The sequence below is a fragment of the Leptodactylus fuscus genome, chromosome 11, assembly GCF_031893055.1.
Source record: "Leptodactylus fuscus isolate aLepFus1 chromosome 11, aLepFus1.hap2, whole genome shotgun sequence".
Classification (NCBI taxonomy): domain Eukaryota; kingdom Metazoa; phylum Chordata; class Amphibia; order Anura; family Leptodactylidae; genus Leptodactylus; species Leptodactylus fuscus.
The window spans coordinates 85,802,897-85,822,923 of NC_134275.1; the positions used below are offsets into that span (position 1 = coordinate 85,802,897).

The 20,027-nt window shown below is 49.5% G+C and overlaps 2 protein-coding genes across 2 annotated transcripts in view; one reads left to right on the top strand and one right to left on the bottom strand.

Annotated features, from left to right (window-relative positions):
• The first annotated feature begins 510 nt into the window (after positions 1–510).
• Positions 511–8,695, top strand: NOP53 (NOP53 ribosome biogenesis factor). Its single transcript, XM_075261043.1, has 13 exons — positions 511–716; positions 1,440–1,507; positions 2,062–2,146; positions 2,489–2,685; positions 2,760–2,830; positions 3,086–3,181; positions 3,283–3,387; positions 3,518–3,676; positions 5,347–5,522; positions 6,063–6,129; positions 6,597–6,673; positions 7,936–7,992; positions 8,197–8,695. The coding sequence occupies exons 1-13, from the start codon at positions 511–513 to the stop codon at positions 8,201–8,203; spliced, it is 1,371 nt and encodes a 456-aa protein (XP_075117144.1). The 3' UTR covers positions 8,204–8,695.
• A 6,442-nt stretch (positions 8,696–15,137) lies between these two features.
• Positions 15,138–20,027, bottom strand: part of LOC142184789 (gap junction delta-2 protein-like) — a 32,232-nt gene continuing 27,342 nt past the window's right edge. The window contains exon 3 of the mRNA XM_075259870.1: positions 15,138–15,565. Within this exon, the coding sequence (XP_075115971.1) occupies positions 15,500–15,565 (66 nt within the window). The 3' untranslated portion in view covers positions 15,138–15,499. The remainder of the gene's footprint in view (positions 15,566–20,027) is intronic.

Below are 20,027 nucleotides of genomic sequence, written 5' to 3' on the forward strand. Positions count from 1 at the left end.
TGTTCATCCTATGGAAAATGCCGGGGAATTGGGGCCAGCGTTCACCTCAGATTCCTCATTTTCACCCCCCTAAACAGCAGGGAGTCTCCGCCCAAGGCCCCAGGTGGCAGAAAGGCAGCAAAGTGAATGAGACTTCAGTAACGTCACCGCAACGTGGGGCTGGTTTATCTATAGACGCCTGACACTTTTGTGTGTACGTTTGCGCCAACCCATATTTATGAGCAGAAAAATACATGTGCCCCATAGTAGGCGTGGTTTGTGCCCCATAGTAGGCGTGGTTTTTGCCCCATAGTAGGCGTGGTTTGTGCCCCATAGTAGGCGTGGTTTGTGATATTACCCCTGTTCTACCCCACAGATTGGCACCTCCTCCACCCTGTGACACTCCCTCTGGGAAGGGGCAGATCTATAAAGCTACTCCACACCTGCACCAAGATGGCCGCCAGTCGGCTTCAAGCTCAGGCGCGGTGACGCACTTCCGGTCGTTACGTCAGCTCAGTCTTTACTTTCAAGATGGCGGCCGCCAGGAGACGCGGCGGCGTGGAGGAGAGCTCGGACTTTTTGGGGTTCACTGCTCTGTCCAAGTGCGGGGCCAAGAAGGACGCCCCGAAGAGGAAGCGTGTGAACAGGAACAAGAAGAAGAGCTGGAAGAAGCACAGCGATGTCCGGGATGTGGAGGAGTTCATGGACGATGTGCGGCTGCAGGAGAGGACTGTGGGGTGAGGCTGAGCCTGTGCTCCGGGACTACGGGGGGTTGGGCTGCTGACTGCTATGGGAGGCTTCTGCTGCCCTGTAACCCCTTATGTGCCAACCTCTTTACCTCAGAACTGTGTCTCCTCTCTGGGGCAGACTCCTAGTAATGTCCCACTGCGGGGTAAGAAGATAACCGAGCCGTCAGAGGTGCCCCTTAAGTGTCCCCTTTAAATCCTCCTCTTAAAGGGATACTGCAGGGAGTCTGTGTGCGCCTCCTCTGGGGTCTGGGCTAGTTCTGGGTCACTGTAACCAGCAGCCTGAACCCCAAGGGACAGACCCTAAAATCCCCCGAGGACCCCGGTCCAGGCTTACATTGACTTGACCTGATCCACTGAATGAAGATGGAGCTGGAGGTTTCGGTCTCGTTGCGACCCCAGAGTCACATGTTAGGAAGCAGCGCTGGGGGGGGCCTGACTATAATAATTACCTGTAAGATCGGGGGATGGGGTTTATTGACCCGGAGACAAGGCTGGAACTCCTTGGTCCGTTATCTGCTGGATCAGGTGGATATACGGATACTCGCTGACCGTGTGTGTCGCCCCCTACAGGTGGGATGTGTCCTGTGTCTATTCTTAATATCATCACTGTCCACCTTTTGCGCCTCATGTGATTTTTCTAGCACTGTCCATCCTGATGCTTCCCCTGCGTTGCGTCTTCCGCGGCATCTCACGGTTTCCTCTCTCACACAGGGGTCTGCTGTCAGAAAAGGCCGATGAAAACTTGTTCTTTGTGGACACCCGGAAAAAGAAGAAAAAAGGTGAGAGCGTCAGTATGGAGGCCGCCAGTCTAAGTCTTCACATTCCCTTCATGGAGTAGGTGGCCCCCCCTACTGGCTACTGTGGAACTACAACTCCCAGCACGCTGTGACTATGGAGAATCCCTGGGTGCAGACACTTACCACCAAGCTTCGCCCGCTCCTGGTGCCCACTAGGCCTGAGTATAGGCGAGGCCTCGGTCAGGTTGTCATAGTGATACACGTGACTACAACATGGCTGCAGCCCTCAGGGTTGGCCAAGTCTAAAGGTACCAGAAATGGTGGCTGTATGTGAAAGGGATGGGTCACTGGCTGAATATTGTCTGGATCTGACTGCCAGGACCCGCACTGATCAGCTGCTTGAAGTGACCGCACTATACCTTGCATGGGATTTGTTTATACCTGTGTTGGCTCTGTGCATGGTCCTAGTAAATCGTGTGGTACATGGCTACTAAAGGTTAGGGGTCTGACACCCAGGCTTGTAATGGGGGAGGGGTCCTCAGTTTTGATATCACGGCCATAGACTACAGTTCTGAAACGGACTTCTGTGTTACCAGGTGTCAAAAAGCCAAAGAAGCTGACCAGACCTCTGAGGATCGACCTCAACCTACAGCCAGACTCCAAAGTCCCGGCCCCTAAGGAGTGAGTATTGTTGTTCTCTGCATCACACGCACTTGTATTCAGCATTGCCGTTCACTGACAACAAGCAGAGATCTTGAAAATGATGATTTACAATGAAGGGTATAAGAATATGCCTAATATTCTGTGACAGATCTATAGGGGTAGGGATTGCAGTCTGAAAGCGTCCATCCCACAGTGTCCACCAGGTGGCGCTGACACATAACCTGACGTCTCTGACCACAGCCGACTACTGGGGCTCATGTGGCTGGTCAAGTTTATGAAGGCGATGGGGGTGGGGGAAGGGGGTAGATCATCCGCTTACTGTGAGCCGCCATATTACTGACCTCTGACGTCTCTCCACAGTATTTTAGCTCACCAGGTGCCCAATGCAAAGAAGCTGAAGAGGAAACGGGAGCGAGAGGAGAAGCTGGAGAAGAAGGGCGTCCTGCCCCGCACAGACAGACTCCTCCTAACACAACAAGACAGACCTAGCACGGCACAGAAAGACGAGCCCAACAATAACCCCAGCAGAGGCTTCTACGATCTGTGGGCAGATAAGAGTACGTGGGGGGGATTTGGTGCATAGTGGCCACTTGCTGTATGGTCACGTATTAACCCTTTCCATTCACTATAGCCCCTCTGGACTCTCCGCTTGAAGGCAAAGACCAGTGGTATCTGGAACAGACCAAGAAGAGTCGTGTTAAGGTAATCCTGGCGTCAAGTTCAATGTACTGTTCCTCCATTATTCCTCAACAACACTAATTGGACAGTGTAGGGATCGAGTCATTCATTGTATAGATGGCTGCCTTCCAATAGGTGGCGCTACAGGCTCACTGTCCTCTTTCCTATCATGGCTGTACCCTCAGAGGAGAAGGATCAGACATGCTGACATGATCTAATTCACAGCAATGAACTTGTCCCCTGTTATTTATTTTGCCTGAGATTGTTTCTCCTTCACAGCGTCCAGAAAGACTAAACAAGAAACCCTCCGAGCTCCCGGCTGTTGAAGTTGCGGCCCCCGGAGCCTCCTATAACCCGACGTTCGAATCCCATCAGGTCAGTGACTTCCGTGTTTCTCTTGTTACTCCGTATTCTGTACTGCAGAGGCTCGATCTATTGCCAAGGAATTCTTCTACATATCTGGTTTCTTCCTCCAGGATCTTCTCTTGTCGGCTCATGAGATAGAAGTGAAGAAGCTGAAAGCAGAGGAGAAGCTGGAGAGACAGCTGAAGCTTCCCACCAAGGATGAAGCCCCCACCGAGGTACTAGGTCTAGGGTCTGCCTATTAGGCCCTGCTCAGACTGGTGTGCTTATCTTGTGACTGCAGATATGACCTGTCTGGATTTTATTGCCAGTTTGTGCTTTAATGTTCCTTTGTCTTTGCCCTGACAGGAAAGCCGGTTACAAGAGCTGTGCGAGGGTCTAGTGGAGGAATCTGAGGATGAGAATCCTCCGGAATATGAAGGGACCGAGGAGAAGACGATATCCCTGCCTCAGAGAGAGCGCAAGACCGAGCGACAGAGGAAGAAGGAGAAGGAAGCCAAAGTCCTGGTGAGCGAGCCTTCTGCTCGAGGGTAACGGGTGTCCTGGAAAGGCCCCTCAGCAGATCAGCGCTGGGTGACTGTAGGAGTAGACGGTGCCCAGGGAAGGGTGTGGGCCTCCATACAGAAGCATGTGCTTGTCTGTAGGGTCAACCCTTATATCTAATCTTCTATCCTGTACAGCTTGTACATATCATGTGACCCGGCCTGGGGTCCTGTGACCTCCCCCCTCCCACAGATAAGCGGTGATGCCCTTGTCAGATTGTAAATCCCTGCCTGATAATTCATTACCTCCCGGGCACACTGCCAACGGCGGATTAATCTGCTGCTCACGGTCAAGGTGTTTCCCTCTGGCTTGTGGCTCACACCAGGGAAACGCAACACGGAATCTGGAAATGGAGGTTTAATCTGATTTAGTCTCTAGTAGGAAGGTGCGGACAGGGGTGTAATGGGGGGAGGATTAATTGTAATTAGAGATGAGCGAGTAGGTATTCCATCAAATACTACGGTATTCGAAATATTCGTACTCTATCAAATACTACTAGCTATTCGCAGTAAAGATTCGATTCAGAGCCAGCGTTGATTGGCCGAATGCTATACAGTGTAGGTAGTATACAGTGTATAGCATTCGGCAAATCAGCGCTGGTTCTGCAGCAGGCTCGTCCTTGATAGGAGCAGGCAGCTTGCTGTTACGAGGGAGATGACTTTTTCCTCATAGGAATGAATTGACCAGCATTGATTGGCCGAATGCTGTACACTGGCCAATCAACGCTGGTTCTGCAGCAGGCTTGTCCTTGCTAGTTGGGAGAGCTGGCAGCTTGCGGTTACGAGGGAGATTACTTTTTATCAACGCAACTGCAAGTGCTGTGCAGTTAAAGCGCACGGACCCCATAGACTATAATGTTCCGTGCGCTTTAACTGCACAGTGCTCCTCCTAAACACTCTCCTCCCGCTACTCGTGGACTTGGTGACTCTCCTTTAGTCGAATAGTGGTTTCCCCTGAAATGAGCATTTTTTTCCCATAGACTATAATGGGATTCAATAATCGATCGAGTAGTCAAATATTGAGGCTCAACTCGAAACGAATCTGGAATCTCGAATATTTCACTACTCGCTCATCTCTAATTGTAATGATCAGGTATACTCGGATCTGTATTTGAGCAGTCGGCTATGTCAATCTCTCTCTATATATTTATTTTTTTGCCGAACAAATCTTCAGTGTATCAGTCATAAGGCCGTCTATTGTACATGGACTGTATGGCACGGACTGGGTGCCCATCTGTCTTTCTGCCCTATGATGAGACCCATCCTTGCGCTGTGAGCATTTTTGGCTTTACTTGCTGGAAATGTGATGCAAACTCTGGGTGCCCGGGGGTCACGGTCTGTTTTCCGTCCCCTGGGTCTGAGGGTAGAAAAGCTCCCCTGTGTGCTATGGCTGGCTGTACCAACCCCCACCCCCAGTCTTACTGGACAAAGAGGGGATTGTCCCATAAAAACTCCCTGTATCTCTTCTTCGGCCATATTGGGTCGCTGCCAACACTTAGATCCCGGCCAGGCACCCCATGTCATGTGTGCCTCTTCTGTAAGGACTCTGCAGCGCTCTTGTGCAGGATTTTATTTGGATATGCGACTACCCTGTTTACAGCCTAGGAAGACGTCTCAATGTGCCTTATTTTACAGAAATCCCGTCAAGATGCTGAGAAGACAGAGAGGCTGCGGAGACAGGGTCTGTTCCAGCTGAAATCCATACAGACCTCTCTGAAGGCAAGACAGGAGGAGCTCTTAAGACGCAAGAGTCTACGTGAGGAGAAACGGAAAGCAAAGGCCTTACAACCCAAGAGACTGGGCCGTCTGAAGTGAGTAGCGGGTCATCGGTGGCGTCCTGTAGGCAGGTGTAGCGGGTCATCGCTGGCGTCCTGTAGGCTGGTGTAGGGGGTCATAGATTACAGATCTTTCAGGGGATCCTTAAAGGTGAAGTTACACAGAGGAGTGACCTGAAGCTTATGGGATCCAGTGTAGACTTTGCAATGGGGCCCCTATATTCCATGTGCCATATACAAAGGTTATGCACAGGTCATTGATATCAGATTATGGGGAGGATGACGCCCTTAGAGGTTCAGTATGGTGCAGGTTTTTAAAGCCTATATGAACCCATCCTAAAGCTGTAGGATCGGAGCTCTGCCCTATGATGAGACGCATCCTTGCGCTGTGAGAATTTTCAGCTTTGCTGGAATGTGATGCCAAACTTGGGTGCCCCGAGCCGGGTGTGTAACCTGTCCTGGGGCCTGAGGGCAAGAGACATGCACAAAAGGCTTTGTAGGAAAACCTTTAACAAGCAATGGCCAGGTATAGCTCTTATATAGGTGTGACTTAACCCATTCTTTTCTTATCTGCAGGTATCAGGAACCCGACATGGACATTCAGCTGAGCGAAGAGCTGTCAGAATCACTGAGGAAACTAAAGGTAAAACCTCCCCCTCGGGCTACAGACTTTCTATGGTGGTCACTATTGGGCTTCATTCTGATGTGTAAGACTTTCTATGTCCTGAGCATCAGGATGAGGTGAATGACCAGCGATGTACAGTCACAGCCAGGCACACGCTGCTCCAGAGTTGGAGAAGGGACTCTGCACCCCCTCACACATGATTGTGGGGTGCTGATGCTGTTACATGGCAGCCCCCCTGCAGTTACATGATGGTGTTGTGACGCTGGGGGAGACGCTGCCGCTGACCTGTGGGTAGGTCAGGGGTATCATGCACACATTGGAGACTAGCGACTCCATTTTAAGGGGCCAGAAAAAATTAGGTCATTAAGGGGTTAACCTTACTGTAGGTTTTGGGGGAAGGGAGTTTGGAAAAGGATTATCTTATGTAAACCCCTTGACCTGCTTAGCAAACCACTAAAATAACAAGGGCCTGTTGTTTCTTCCAGCCGGAGGGGAGCGTCATCAAAGATCGCTTTAAGAGTTTCCAGAAAAGAAACCTCATCGAACCAAGGGAGCGTGCAAAGTAAGTGCCGGGGGCCGGGCGGGCACTCACTTACATCTGCCAATCTCTGTCCCTTTTACTTCCATTCACACTTGGGCCTCTTGCACACGACTGTGAGAAAATGTTGAATTTAATCTGTCCATACGCGGCTACATTCACAGCAGTCTAACAAACTCACCTGCAATATCGGACATTGGATCAGTCAGAAAGTCACACTTGTGTGCACGAGGCCTTACACTTGTGGTGCAGGTCCCAGTAGTCGGGCCCACAGTGATGAGCAGACTCTTCCTAGTCCTGACATTGTTTCTTAACATGTGAATATCTATTTAATAATTTTGCTTGAGTCAGAGGTTTCCTTGGTTGGGGTCCTGGTGCTAAGACCTCCATGGCTTGCATCGGGGGCTGAGCACTTTTGTCCCTTTTAGGGCTCCCTGAAGAGCGGGTGAGCGTTGCATAACTTTATAGAGGTCTCTGGACATCACGAGTGCTCGGCAATCAATCCAAAAAAATAACCAAAACTAAACCTCAACCAGTGATCAGAATATTTGTGAGGCTCTGCCTGCAGTTGTCGAATCAAAACTGCTTTTATAGTCCAGAGCCCTGAGTATAAGCAGTGGAGGCGATCAAACAGTATTACTCACCTCTCCCGGGCTCTGACACAACTCTCTGCTGTCCTCGGCTCTTCTGGTTGACGTCAAGGTTTGGGTTTCAGTGGATCTCATGTTATGACCGCCTATGTGACTGCCAAGGCCCAAAAACAGGCCTAACATCAGGCAGAAGATCTGAAGAGAGCAGGGAGTTGCGTCAGAGCCCGGGAGAGGTGAGGAATACGGTTTGCTCACCTCTCCTGGACCTCGCTTATTATATTCTTTCTCTTCAGACCCCAGAGTATAATAGCAGTTCCACAATACAAATTTCCGGAAGTTTGCCCAATATATTTTCATACGGTAAAGGGGCGTGGCCTAACTCACCATTGATCCAAATAGGGTAAAATGTTTAACTTTGATTTGGATCATCACCCCCCAACCCCCACTCCTCATAGACCGCCGGTGCTCCATCACTGCTGGGATCTGTATAGTGACCGGTCAGACATGTCTCCTGCGTTGTCTCGTGCGAGGTTCTCTGTGCAGACGACACATTGCGGTCTGTATTACATGCGCGCGTCTCTTGAACATATCTTATGTCAGTTTTTCTGCTTCCTCTTACCAGGCTGGATCAGTTTCTTGATACTTGAGATCTGAACATATATTTATCGATTGATAACATTTTTTATTTCTATTCAGATTCAAGAGAAAGCTGAAGGTCAAGTACGTGGAGAAGCGAGCCTTCCGGGAAATCTCGTAAGTTCGGTGAGGCTTTCAGTCCTCGCTTTACAGCTATTGCTGCACTAGGCCATACAAGAAAATAGACAACCCCTTTTATCCTATTAAAGGTGCACTTTTATCCCCTGACTTGGAAGGCCCCCTGCTGGCCGTGCTAGGGGTTGTCCACTCCTACTATACACGGTCATCTGACTTGTATTATTTTTTCCTTTCTTTGATCAGGTCATAATTTGGACTTGGGCTTCCCCCAGACCCGGCCTTACACGTCAGGGGTCTGCAGGCACCAGGCTGTGGCTCAGTGATCCGGTGTCTCCTCTCCGCAGTCCTATCATTTGCAGCCGGCTCATTACACCTATTGGATTAATAGGATTGCTCAGGTCACCGCCATCACTTTCCATGTCTATCCAGATTGAATTATTCCATGAGCGCCTGGCCTGCTGGATGTCTGGTAAAGCTCTGCAGCGTATTCCCCTACCAGACGCTGTAATCCTACTAAATTATGGGTTCCACGTGCCGGCTCTTGAACAATGCAGCGAGCGTTTCCTCCAGAGTTCCCGTGGGTGTTACTGTAGTGTCTCAAGGTGATGCAGGATCATGAGCCGCGTGTTCTCCGAGGTTGTGGACATTGAGCTGCCGCTCCTTCGGTTCTGCTTTGGACATTGTTGCTTTTGTACAGAGACTTCATTACATCTTTACTGTGCAAATAAATCTCTATTTTGGAGATCAGACTCTGTTGTGTCTCTATATGATGAGGTTGCATGCACTATAAGTTCTTACAGGGTCATAACATGAACACTCGCTGCATTGGTGCAGGTCCAGGGTTTGTCTGTTAGTTCAGCTCTGCTTGAAGGCGGTTGAACTGCAGTACCAAACACAGCCAATGCAGAGAGTGGCGCTACTTCTTACTAACCTACTATAACTATAAGAAGCCTCTGATGTCCTGATCCAAATCCTCACTGGTCAGTGGATTCCCTTCTAGCCATGGCTTGGTTGAAGGAAGTTTTATCCTATCCACAGGGTAGATGATCTGCTGACTAATGGGGTGTAACCTCTGGGATCCCCCAATGATCACAAGAACTTTGCTTTGTAGTGGAGCGGTCTCGGGTTCACCCCGCATATTAGGAGTAAATGTGCAGTCGTACATGTAGTGAGGTGCTGGTGAATTTAAAGGGTTAGGGCAAAGTTCAGAAGTGATAGGATAGGTAATGACTTACTGATCATGGAGGGGGGGGGGGGGGCACAGGAACAGGGTTCCTTCTCCTAGTGTGAATGGAGCATTAGGTCTTGCTGACACATCAGCCCCCATTTCATCTTGGGACAGGCGGAAATGGCTGATTACACTGCAAAGCTTATACCCGGCTGTCCTAATACAGAGAAGCTGTGTCCACGAATCTGTGCGCCTGCTACTCCATTCATGTGAGGACAATGGGACCCTGTGATATGTTCTAAACTTATCCCTACACCTTTACAAGCAGACGGGTACTGCTGCATTAGTGTGCGCACCTTGACTCGCACCTGCACGGTCAGAAAGCAAAGTAGTCGGCACATGCGAGTATTGGTGGTGAAACGCACAGCAGCGAGGAAGAGAAAGGCCGAGTCTTAGGGGAACGAAAACATGAACTAAAAGGCATGTATGAGATCTAGCCTTAAAGGGACCACGACAGGTTAATGAGAGACACTAAACCACCTAGTGTCCCATATACATGTATATCTGTGCCCACGGTAAAAAAAAGTCAGCCTTTATACTTTCCTAGAGATGAGTCCGATAAGTTGCCTTAGACTCCTCTGCTTCACTAACAAACTGCAGGCAGAACCAGGAGACACAACCTGGCTTCAGTGCGCACGCGCAGAGCTGGGGGTGCATGTGTCGGGTATGTATAGATGTCTTATTTTTACCTTTGGCCCCTGATGATATTAAGGGGGCTCTTTGTCTCACCAAATCCTTGTCTATAAGGACCCATGGCGCTGGATTAGGTCCCCCTGTTCCCTTCATGGTGTCCCCTTACAAACAATTGACCCCTGTCCTGACCTGTATAAAGGAAGTGTCACTTGGCTGGGGGTCCAATGGCCGGGTCCTTCTGTCATCAGGACAAACAACCTCCCGTATGAATGACGCGCCAGTGTGGTTGATGTCACTTCTTTTGGGTTTCCTGCAATCCCATAGAAAATGGAGCACTGGTCATGCAAAAGCAACGACGCGTCATCACCGGGAGATGTAAGGCGGATTTCAGTCTCTCGTCCTGATTGATGGGGGTCCAACCACTGGGTGATGTCACTGATCGATCTGTAATGGGCCAACCCCTATAAGTTACCCGCCAGACCTTAGGTGCATGGATTACTTAATCTCAGGTTGTGCTTTAGGAAGCGTTCACATGTTGCCAGGGGTTTGGTTTTTTGGGTGATGTACCCTAAGTGTTTGGCCCACATGGCTGCCTGCAGCTCATTGTACTCTTCTGTAGCTGTGGCTACCTATAGGGGGCACTGTATGGGCTGATATTGTAGTGTACAGCTATTTTACATATTTCCCAGTCGCTCTCTAATATTTCACAAGAGCTGCCATTGCTTTATGCGCTTCAGGGCCTGTGCTCCAGTTATGTGCTTTAAAACTGAAGCCCAGAGTTAGAAACACATGGCTCCATTCTTCAATAAACAGCGCCACACATGCACACAGGTCATATCTGGTACTGCAGCTCTGCTCCATTGTAGTGCATAGAGATGACCTCTGATCCTGCACATCCTGGACAGGTAGGGCCGTGTTTACTAATCTTATAAGAGTCTGAGAAATTGGAATGGGGTCAGAAAGTTTCCCACCTGGTTGATTCCACGTGACTCTCATTGTGTAAATAGTGCATGGCCAGGCGGTTTTCTGCGGCGGTTGGCGCCTGTGAGTTGCTGACTGGCGCAGTATGTGGCATGGCCCGGATTTGCAGGAAGTGCTGGGTGTTATATGAGCCGGTGCCTGCGCCATATGGCCCATTACTAGGTTTGTTGGAAACGGAAGTGCTGTGCTTAGATTTCGCAGCGTGGCAGGTATCGGAGAATCCCAATGGAGTCTGTAGAAGTTCACGGTCTCTGCTTAATGCAGAAATGTCCTTTTTCCCTCTAATCCCCGGCTGCTCATTCTCCGCGCGTCTGTCTGCTGATGTGCGGCTTCTTGGCTCCGCTCCATCTATTATTCAAGGGATTAATGCATTTTCGATGTCTTACATTCGGTGTCGCCTCCTCCTTTCCTGCTGATGCTACAGAAATAGAAACACTGAATTTGTATTTTTCATCCCCCCCCCCCCCCGCCCTCACCCCTTGTCCTTTATACATTCTAAATTTAGCTGAGAGGTTGCCCTGCGGATCTGGTGGCGGCGAAGATGAAGAAAATGGGGGCTTGTGTGTAGAGGAGCGAGCAGGCCGGTCTCTGAGGCTACCTTGTTCTGCTCTGATGAGGAGGAAGTGTTAACTATTGCAGGGCCGAGCGAGCGCTCCAGTATCTAGCCCAGATATAAGGGCGTCATATACCGCCGCTCTTATGTTATAGGCCAATCATAGGGGGATCCCATTGGCCTTGCTTGTTTCTGTGTTACGTGCTAGGTCACACACTAAATAATATATATACACGCCATAATATATAATGTATGGATAGACATATCTATATCACGCGTGAACAATCTAGGCTGCAATGAATATTAACCAAGCTGTGGTTGTAAAACTGTTGCGAAGCCTAACATGTTATTGTACCCTGGCGTCACATTCGAGTGTCCCCATTCGGTCTATGGACCATGTAATGGCTACAGAGTAGTATATAGCAATATATGGTGCAGGCTGTCAGGGCAGTTTTCCAGTAACGCCGACCATGGCACATTATTAAGTGGTCTAGTGCCCCAATGACGTCGGTGCTTCGCCATGTCTAGTCACAAGGACTGCCCTGCACTATGAATTCTGCGCCCCGTTGGGTCGTATCCTCACCGCTATATCATTACCTTGGGTTAGGTTCACATCGCTGTCTGAAATTGTGGGCAAGAAAGTCCCGCAATGTCAAGGTGCCAACAATGGCTACCCCAAGGACCTGTTATAGTCACTGGGGGGGTCTCGGGATCAGTCATTAGATGGAGCTTCGTCCATTTTCCTGGTCCTTTCCATTGAATGAGACAATTCTAGAACCTCTCGGGGGAACCACAATGACATTGTTATTTGTCACATCCAGAAATTATTTGCGCCAAAATCAGAAGTAGTGGGAATTCTAATGGACGGAGAGCCCGAGTTGCCGGGGTGTTGATGATGTCGCCGGAGTCGGAATAAGAGCCACAGTGATCCCCGGCTGTGCGCCGCAAAATTAATAATTGTGGGCCGGGGGTGTCCATTAGTAGTAAGGATGAGGAAGGTGCTGGTGAGCTTTAATACTCTCAGACAAACCCTTTAAGGCCAAGGTTATACAGTAACGTCTGGCGGAACAATATGTTTCAGTGCATCTCTATAGTGTATCTCACGTTGCGACAGGTGACCATGGTGTGACAGCAGAAAATCTGAACCTGTTGGACTTTGGTCACAGGTCACCCTAGACATTGATCGAAATCCCATGCAACTTTTTTTTTGGATTGGTGATATGACGCCGGTTGCATTGTGGCCCCCAGTATAAACCTCCTCCACAGCGATCACAGTGGGAGAACCTGCTGCAACCACTCACTGCAGACCTGGACTTAGATCAGAACAAGATGGCAGGAACCAACCAGCGAAGTCAACCGTGAAAAACCTGAAGGCTCAAATATTAAAGGGGGTTGTCCCGGATCTGAGTGTTTTTGATACTGATGACATTTGCACAGGATAGCGCTTCAGTGTCAGATCAGTCGGGGTCCAAGCCCTGAACCCCCTGACATGTCTGCCGAAAGTCATATATTAGGTATACGAACGGAAGTATCTGCAGTAGCCATCGGTCCGTACATTGTAGACCTGCAGCCCCGCTCCTATTCACTTGCACAGGGCTGACTTCGGCCGTATACTTATTATATGGTTTCCGGTGGCCACAATAGCTGATCAGTTGGGGTGTCAGACCCCCGAATGATCTGATACTGATGACCTACACTCACCGGCCACTTTATTAGGTCCACCATGCTAGTAACGGGTTGGACCTCCTTTTGCCTTCAGAACTGCCTCAATTCTTCGTGGCATAGATACAACAAGGTGCTGGAAGCATTCCTCAGAGATTTTGGTCCATATTGACATGATGGCATCACACAGTTGCAGTCGCAGATTTGTCGGCTTCACATCCATGATGCGAATCTCCCGTTCCACCACATCCCAAAGATGCTCCTCTATTGGATTGAGATCTGGTGACTGTGGAGGCCATTGGAGTACAGTGAACTCATTGTCATGTTCAAGAAACCAGTCTGAGATGATTCCAGCTTTATGACATGGCATTGCATTATCCTGCTGAAAGTAGCCATCAGATGTTGGGGACATTGTGGTCATAAAGGGATGGACATGGTCAGCAACAATACTCAGGTAGGCTTTGGCGTTGCAACGATGCTCAATTGGTACCAAGGGACCCAAAGAGTGCCAAGAAAATATTCCCCACACCATGACACCACCACCACCAGCCTGAACCGTTACCGATACAAGGCAGGATGGATCCATGCTTTCATGTTGTTGACGCCAAATTCTGACCCTACCATCCGAATGTCGCAGCAGAAATCGAGACTCATCAGACCAGGCAACGTTTTTCCAATCTTCAATTGTCCAATTTCGATGAGCTTGTGCAAATTGTAGCCTCAGTTTCCTGTTCTTAGCTGAAAGGAGTGGCACCCGGTGTGGTCTTCTGCTGCTGTAGCCCATCTGTAGCCTCAAAGTTGGACGTACTGTGCGGCGTTCAGAGATGCTCTTCTGGCTACCTTGGGTGTAACGGGTGGCTATTTGAGTCACTGTTGCCTTTCTATCAGCTGGAACCAGTCTGGCCATTCTCCTCTGACCTCTGGCATCAACAACGCATTTCCGCCCACAGAACTGCCGCTCACTGGATGTTTTTTCTTTTTCGGACCATTCTCTGTAAACTCTAGAGATGGTTGTGCGTGAAAATCCCAGTAGATCAGCAGTTTCTGAAATACTCAGACCAGCCCTTCTGGCACCAACAACCATGCCACGTTCAAAGGCACTCAAATCACCTTTCTTCCCCCCCCATACTGATGCTCGGTTTGAACTGCAGGAGATTGTCTTGACCATGTCTACATGCCTAAATGCACTGAGTTGCCGCCATGTGATTGGCTGATTAGAAATTAAGTGTTAACGAGCAGTTGGACAGGTGTACCTAATAAAGTGGCCGGTGAGTGTAGATCCTGGATAACCCCTTTAAGGACAGTGCACATGACTGTAGTGGTTTTCAGTATATTGTCTGCAGTTCCAGATCCATCATTGTGAGTAGTATCTAAACACGATGTCTTGGGATAACCTTGGACTCTGATCCATCCTTCTGGTCGCACGTCCAAACCCTCAACACCTCCTGCCGCCTCCAACTCGAGAACATCCATCAAGTCCGCTCCTTCCTCACTCTCGAAACTACCAAGACGCTCGTCCATGCCCTCATAATCTCCTGCTTAGATTACTGTAACACCCTTCTCCATGGCCTCCCTGCAAATACTCTGTCCCCCCCTCCCTCCGATTCACCTTAAACCCATACAAGTCTATGGGATCATACAAGTCTATGGGATCATACAGTGATTGCAGGTGACATAGGGATGCAATGCGGACATGGTTTTTGCAGAGTATGGATCCGCTCTTGTGGACAGTAGAGACCACTATGGTTGCGTGCATGTGGTCTAAGAATGTTCTGGCCCATTATGGATGGACGGGAGCTGTAACCACTGCAAGGGGTTGTCCGGGCTTATGTTTTTAATTACCTGCTCTCAAGATAGGTAATAAGTAAGTGATTGATGGGGGGACGACATCTGACCCCCCGACCAATTACCTGTATGGAACCCCTATCGAACCTGGACATCCCCTTTAATGTGAACCTGTAGTGGCCTGTCCTGAGTTTGCAGTTTGGGGGGTTCTTCCTTAAGCCTTAAGTACTATCATGGTGTCTATCATCATGATATGTGTATGATAGTGGTGTATGATGGACACCATGATAGTACTTAAGGGTTAAACAACCCTATTGGTAAGTATGTGAACCCCTCCCCATAGAACAGTAACATTAAGAAGACACATATCAGCATTTATTATATAATTCATAGATTCTCCATAGAATTCCTGAGACTTGTTCTTCTCGGAATATTGCACCTGTATTACAGCTGAGATCTGCATTGCATCATCGGTTCACCCCATCCCATGACCCTGCGCCGGAAATGTGATGATGGTAAGTCATTGTCTGGAATTGGTGGATATTTCTGTACATTTGGTTGATACAAGCACCGTTGAGTTTCTTCCGATTGGCTGTATCCTGAGTCTGACCTGGGACGCCATGAGACAGCGCCCCCTGTACTTGAAGGTGGGCGTAGCATGTAACAATGAATTGGCTCTTTGCGGAGAGTTTCCTACAGATCAGTTAGTTAAAGACGTCCATTGACTTGTCTCTCCTGAGGAAGAATTGGCTAAATGGAGGCAGTGATTCCTTAAAGGGAAATAAACATTGATTTAAAGAATAAAACCCCTTTGGATTTCCCATTGCTGATCTGCATAATAAACCATTAAACCACATAACATTCTAGTACAATACTGTCCACAGTTTAGAAAAAAAACCAGGCCATATACAGGTAGAAAACACATGCTTACATAGCAACCCATGACTGTAGAAAAGTGGTGCGATACATGACACAGGAGAGGGGGCACATACTTATGTACCCAGGCTGAAGGCCGAGCAAGTGCGCCCCGAAATGCTTCATAGACCAAGGGAAACTGAAGGAATGACTGCAATGGTAATGAGTCTGTCGTGTCTCCTGCCTGGGGTATAAAGGGCGAGACGCTGAGCTCAGAGATGGAGAGAATTATATGGTGGAAGTATTTCTATGTGTGAAGCTGTTAGACTGCAGTCCAGACTCATAGAGAAAGCCGGTGAGTCCTTGTACCCCCCCCCCCCTCCACCGCCACCACTCATATAGAGCCTGTGAGTCCTGCTCCCCCCACCACTCATATAGAAAGCCTGTGAGTCCTGCTCCCCCCACCACTCATATAGAAAGCCTGTGAGTCCTGCTCCCCCCACCACTCATATAGAAAGCCTGTGAGTCCTGCTCCCCCCACCACTCATATAGAAAGCCTGTGAGTCCTGCTCCCCCCACCACTCATATAGAAAGCCTGTGAGTCCTGCTCCCCCCACCACTCATATAGAGCCTGTGAGTCCTGCTCCCCCACCACTCATATAGAAAGCCTGTGAGTCCTGCTCCCCCCACCACTCATATAGAGCCTGTGAGTCCTGCTCCCCCCACCACTCATATAGAAAGCCTGTGAGTCCTGCTCCCCCCACCACTCATATAGAAAGCCTGTGAGTCCTGCTCCCCCACCACTCATATAGAAAGCCTGTGAGTCCTGCTCCCCCCACCACTCATATAGAAAGCCTGTGAGTCCTGCTCCCCCCACCACTCATATAGAGTCTGTGAGTCCTGCTCCCCCCACCACTCATATAGAGCCTGTGAGTCCTGATCCCCCCACCACTCATATAGAGCCTGTGAGTCCTGCTCCCCCCACCACTCATATAGAGCCTGTGAGTCCTGCTCCCCCCACAACTCATATAGAGCCTGTGAGTCCTGCTCCCCCCACCACTCATATAGAGCCTGTGAGTCCTGCTCCCCCCACCACTCATATAGAGCCTGTGAGTCCTGCTCCCCCCACCACTCATATAGAAAGCCTGTGAGTCCTGCTCCCCCCACCACACATATAGAAAGCCTGTGAGTCCTGCTCCCCCCACCACTCATATAGAAAGCCTGTGAGTCCTGCTCCCCCCACCACTCATATAGAGCCTGTGAGTCCTGCTCCCCCCACCACTCATATAGAAAGCCTGTGAGTCCTGCTCCCCCCACCACTCATATAGAAAGCCTGTGAGTCCTGCTCCCCCCACCACTCATATAGAGCCTGTGAGTCCTGCTCCCCCCACCACTCATATAGAAAGCCTGTGAGTCCTGCTCCCCCCACCACTCATATAGAGCCTGTGAGTCCTGCCCCCCCACCACTCATATAGAGCCTGTGAGTCCTGCTCCCCCCACCACTCATATAGAAAGCCTGTGAGTCCTGCTCCCCCCACCACTCATATAGAGCCTGTGAGTCCTGCTCCCCCACCACTCATATAGAGCCTGTGAGTCCTGCTCCCCCCACCACTCATATAGAGCCTGTGAGTCCTGCTCCCCCCACCACTCATATAGAGCCTGTGAGTCCTGCTCCCCCCACCACTCATATAGAAAGCCTGTGAGTCCTGCTCCCCCCACCACTCATATAGAAAGCCTGTGAGTCCTGCTCCCCCCACCACTCATATAGAGCCTGTGAGTCCTGCTCCCCCCACCACTCATATAGAGCCTGTGAGTCCTGCTCCCCCCACCACTCATATAGAAAGCCTGTGAGTCCTGCTCCCCCCACCACTCATATAGAGCCTGTGAGTCCTGCTCCCCCCACCACTCATATAGAGCCTGTGAGTCCTGCTCCCCCCACCACTCATATAGAAAGCCTGTGAGTCCTGCTCCCCCCACCACTCATATAGAAAGCCTGTGAGTCCTGCTCCCCCCACCACTCATATAGAGCCTGTGAGTCCTGCTCCCCCCACCACTCATATAGAGAGCCTGTGAGTCCTGCTCCTCCCACCACTCATATAGAGCCTGTGAGTCCTGCTCCCCCCACCACTCATATAGAGCCTGTGAGTCCTGCTCCTCCCACCACTCATATAGAGCCTGTGAGTCCTGCTCCCCCCACCACTCATATAGAGAGCCTGTGAGTCCTGCTCCTCCCACCACTCATATAGAGCCTGTGAGTCCTGCTCCCCCACCACTCATATAGAGCCTGTGAGTCCTGCTCCCCCACCACTCATATAGAGCCTGTGAGTCCTGCTCCCTCCACCACTCATATAGAGCCTGTGAGTCCTGCTCCCCCACCACTCATATAGAGCCTGTGAGTCCTGCTCCCCCCACCACTCATATAGAGCCTGTGAGTCCTGCTCCCCCCACCACTCATATAGAGCCTGTGAGTCCTGCTCCCCCCACCACTCATATAGAGCCTGTGAGTTCCCAGCCAAAACCATATTATACAAACTCATATCGGAGATACTTTGTCACCTCTGGTCAGGATATAGCAGGACTCTCGGGTTTTCTCTCGGAGTCCTGGAGCAATGTAACGGGATTCCACATAGAAATACTAATATAAACCATAGAATACTTTATATCTCAAGCTCAGCGTTGGAGACTGATTGGCGGGCACCGACCACTTGGAATGAAAGTTCTACGTCACCATTGTGATTGTGAGAGCCACAGAACCGGGTAACATTGGAGAGGGGAATAAGATCTCCAGAACCTGTCCGCGGCACTCATTGGATTACAAATTTAAGGGGGTATTCTGGCCTAAACCACAGTTGTCTTAACCCCATGTATAACCTAGTCCGTGCCCAGAATACCCCTTTAATTCAGTTTAATCCAACTCATGTTCCAAGGCTCTTGTGTCTGCTAGACGCCTGTGATATTGAATGTCTACGGCCCACCCCTGGATCTTATGGCGTGCCCCCCTGGATCTTATGGCGTGCCCCCCTGGATCTTATGGCGTGCCCCCCTGGATCTTATGGCGTGCCCCCCTGGATCTTATGGCGTGCCCCCCTGGATCTTATGGTGTGCCCTTCTCTACACCTGTGGTATTAATGTCCACGTACTCTTCTCTACCCCATGAAATCTGGTGTCTGGAATATATTTTAAAAATGAAAAAGGATCCTGACATTTGTCCACTTATTGTTGACCCTGGGCCTAGTCGTGTCTTTATCCACGCGTTTTAGTAGTTCCCCTCTATACTGAGATTTAGCACCACTGTAATATCTTACATAGATCAGGAGGTTGCCACTTTACGTGGGCTACATAATGTTCAGAGACTATAGAAAAAGTGCATTAACGAAACGTGAAAAAGGGGCCCCTCTAACCCCAAAAGTGACTTTTCCCATAGAGAAGCATTGACTAGGGTTGAGCGATCAGGATTGGAAAACATTGGATTCCGATTGGCTGGAAAATGATTGGAAATTGGATTTTAAAATCGATCCTGAAATCTCGAGATCGGCTCAACCCTGACCGTGACGTGGGAAGGGTTTGCAAGTGAGATAGTGGTTGTCCCAAGAAGTCTTCCAGGTTTTCAACTTGAGGTATGTGTACCCTAGGAGGTACGTGTTGTGCCCCTATACATGCTCATACTAGTACAGGGTATGAGCGTAGCCTTTGGGGGGTACATTGACGTAATCTGAGTAGGGGGGCAGTTGGATTAGGAATATTGAAGGCTACTATCTACCCCTATAACTATGTATATCTAGACTCTTCCACTTATGGCTGGCCATTGTAACTCCATAAGAGGGGCTGCAGTACAATACCCCCATATGTCACTTTTTTTCCCAAGGGTCCCCTGACTCTCACTATGGCCAGGCATCAGCTATAATCTACAAGGGGACCTGGCAGGATGCTCTGCAGTGCCCCCACTGGGGAAATGAATCATTACACATTACCTATTCATATCAATGGCGGTCCATGGAAAGCACGGACATGTTGGGTCCTCCAGAGTGCAAGACACTCTTTATAGTCATTCTGGCTAATAGATGAAAGTCCTGAATGTGGAGCCTTCCTCTATGATCTAATAGGGTATTTATGATAAACCAAACGAACCCCAGTCCTGGATGTTCTCCATGCATAGTTCTGGTTGGAATCCCTGTCTATGGTGTCCACAACCCTTTAGTATGACCCTAAAAAATATGTTATTAATGAAAAATGCAGATAATTTCTATAGAGATGTCCAATGAGAATGAAGATAGCACCACGACATGCCAAATTATACAACCACTAAATGCACTCCTGGTTTCCCCAAGCAGGACGTTCTTGTCCTTGGAGGCATCATCTCATCTTGCAAATAGCAAA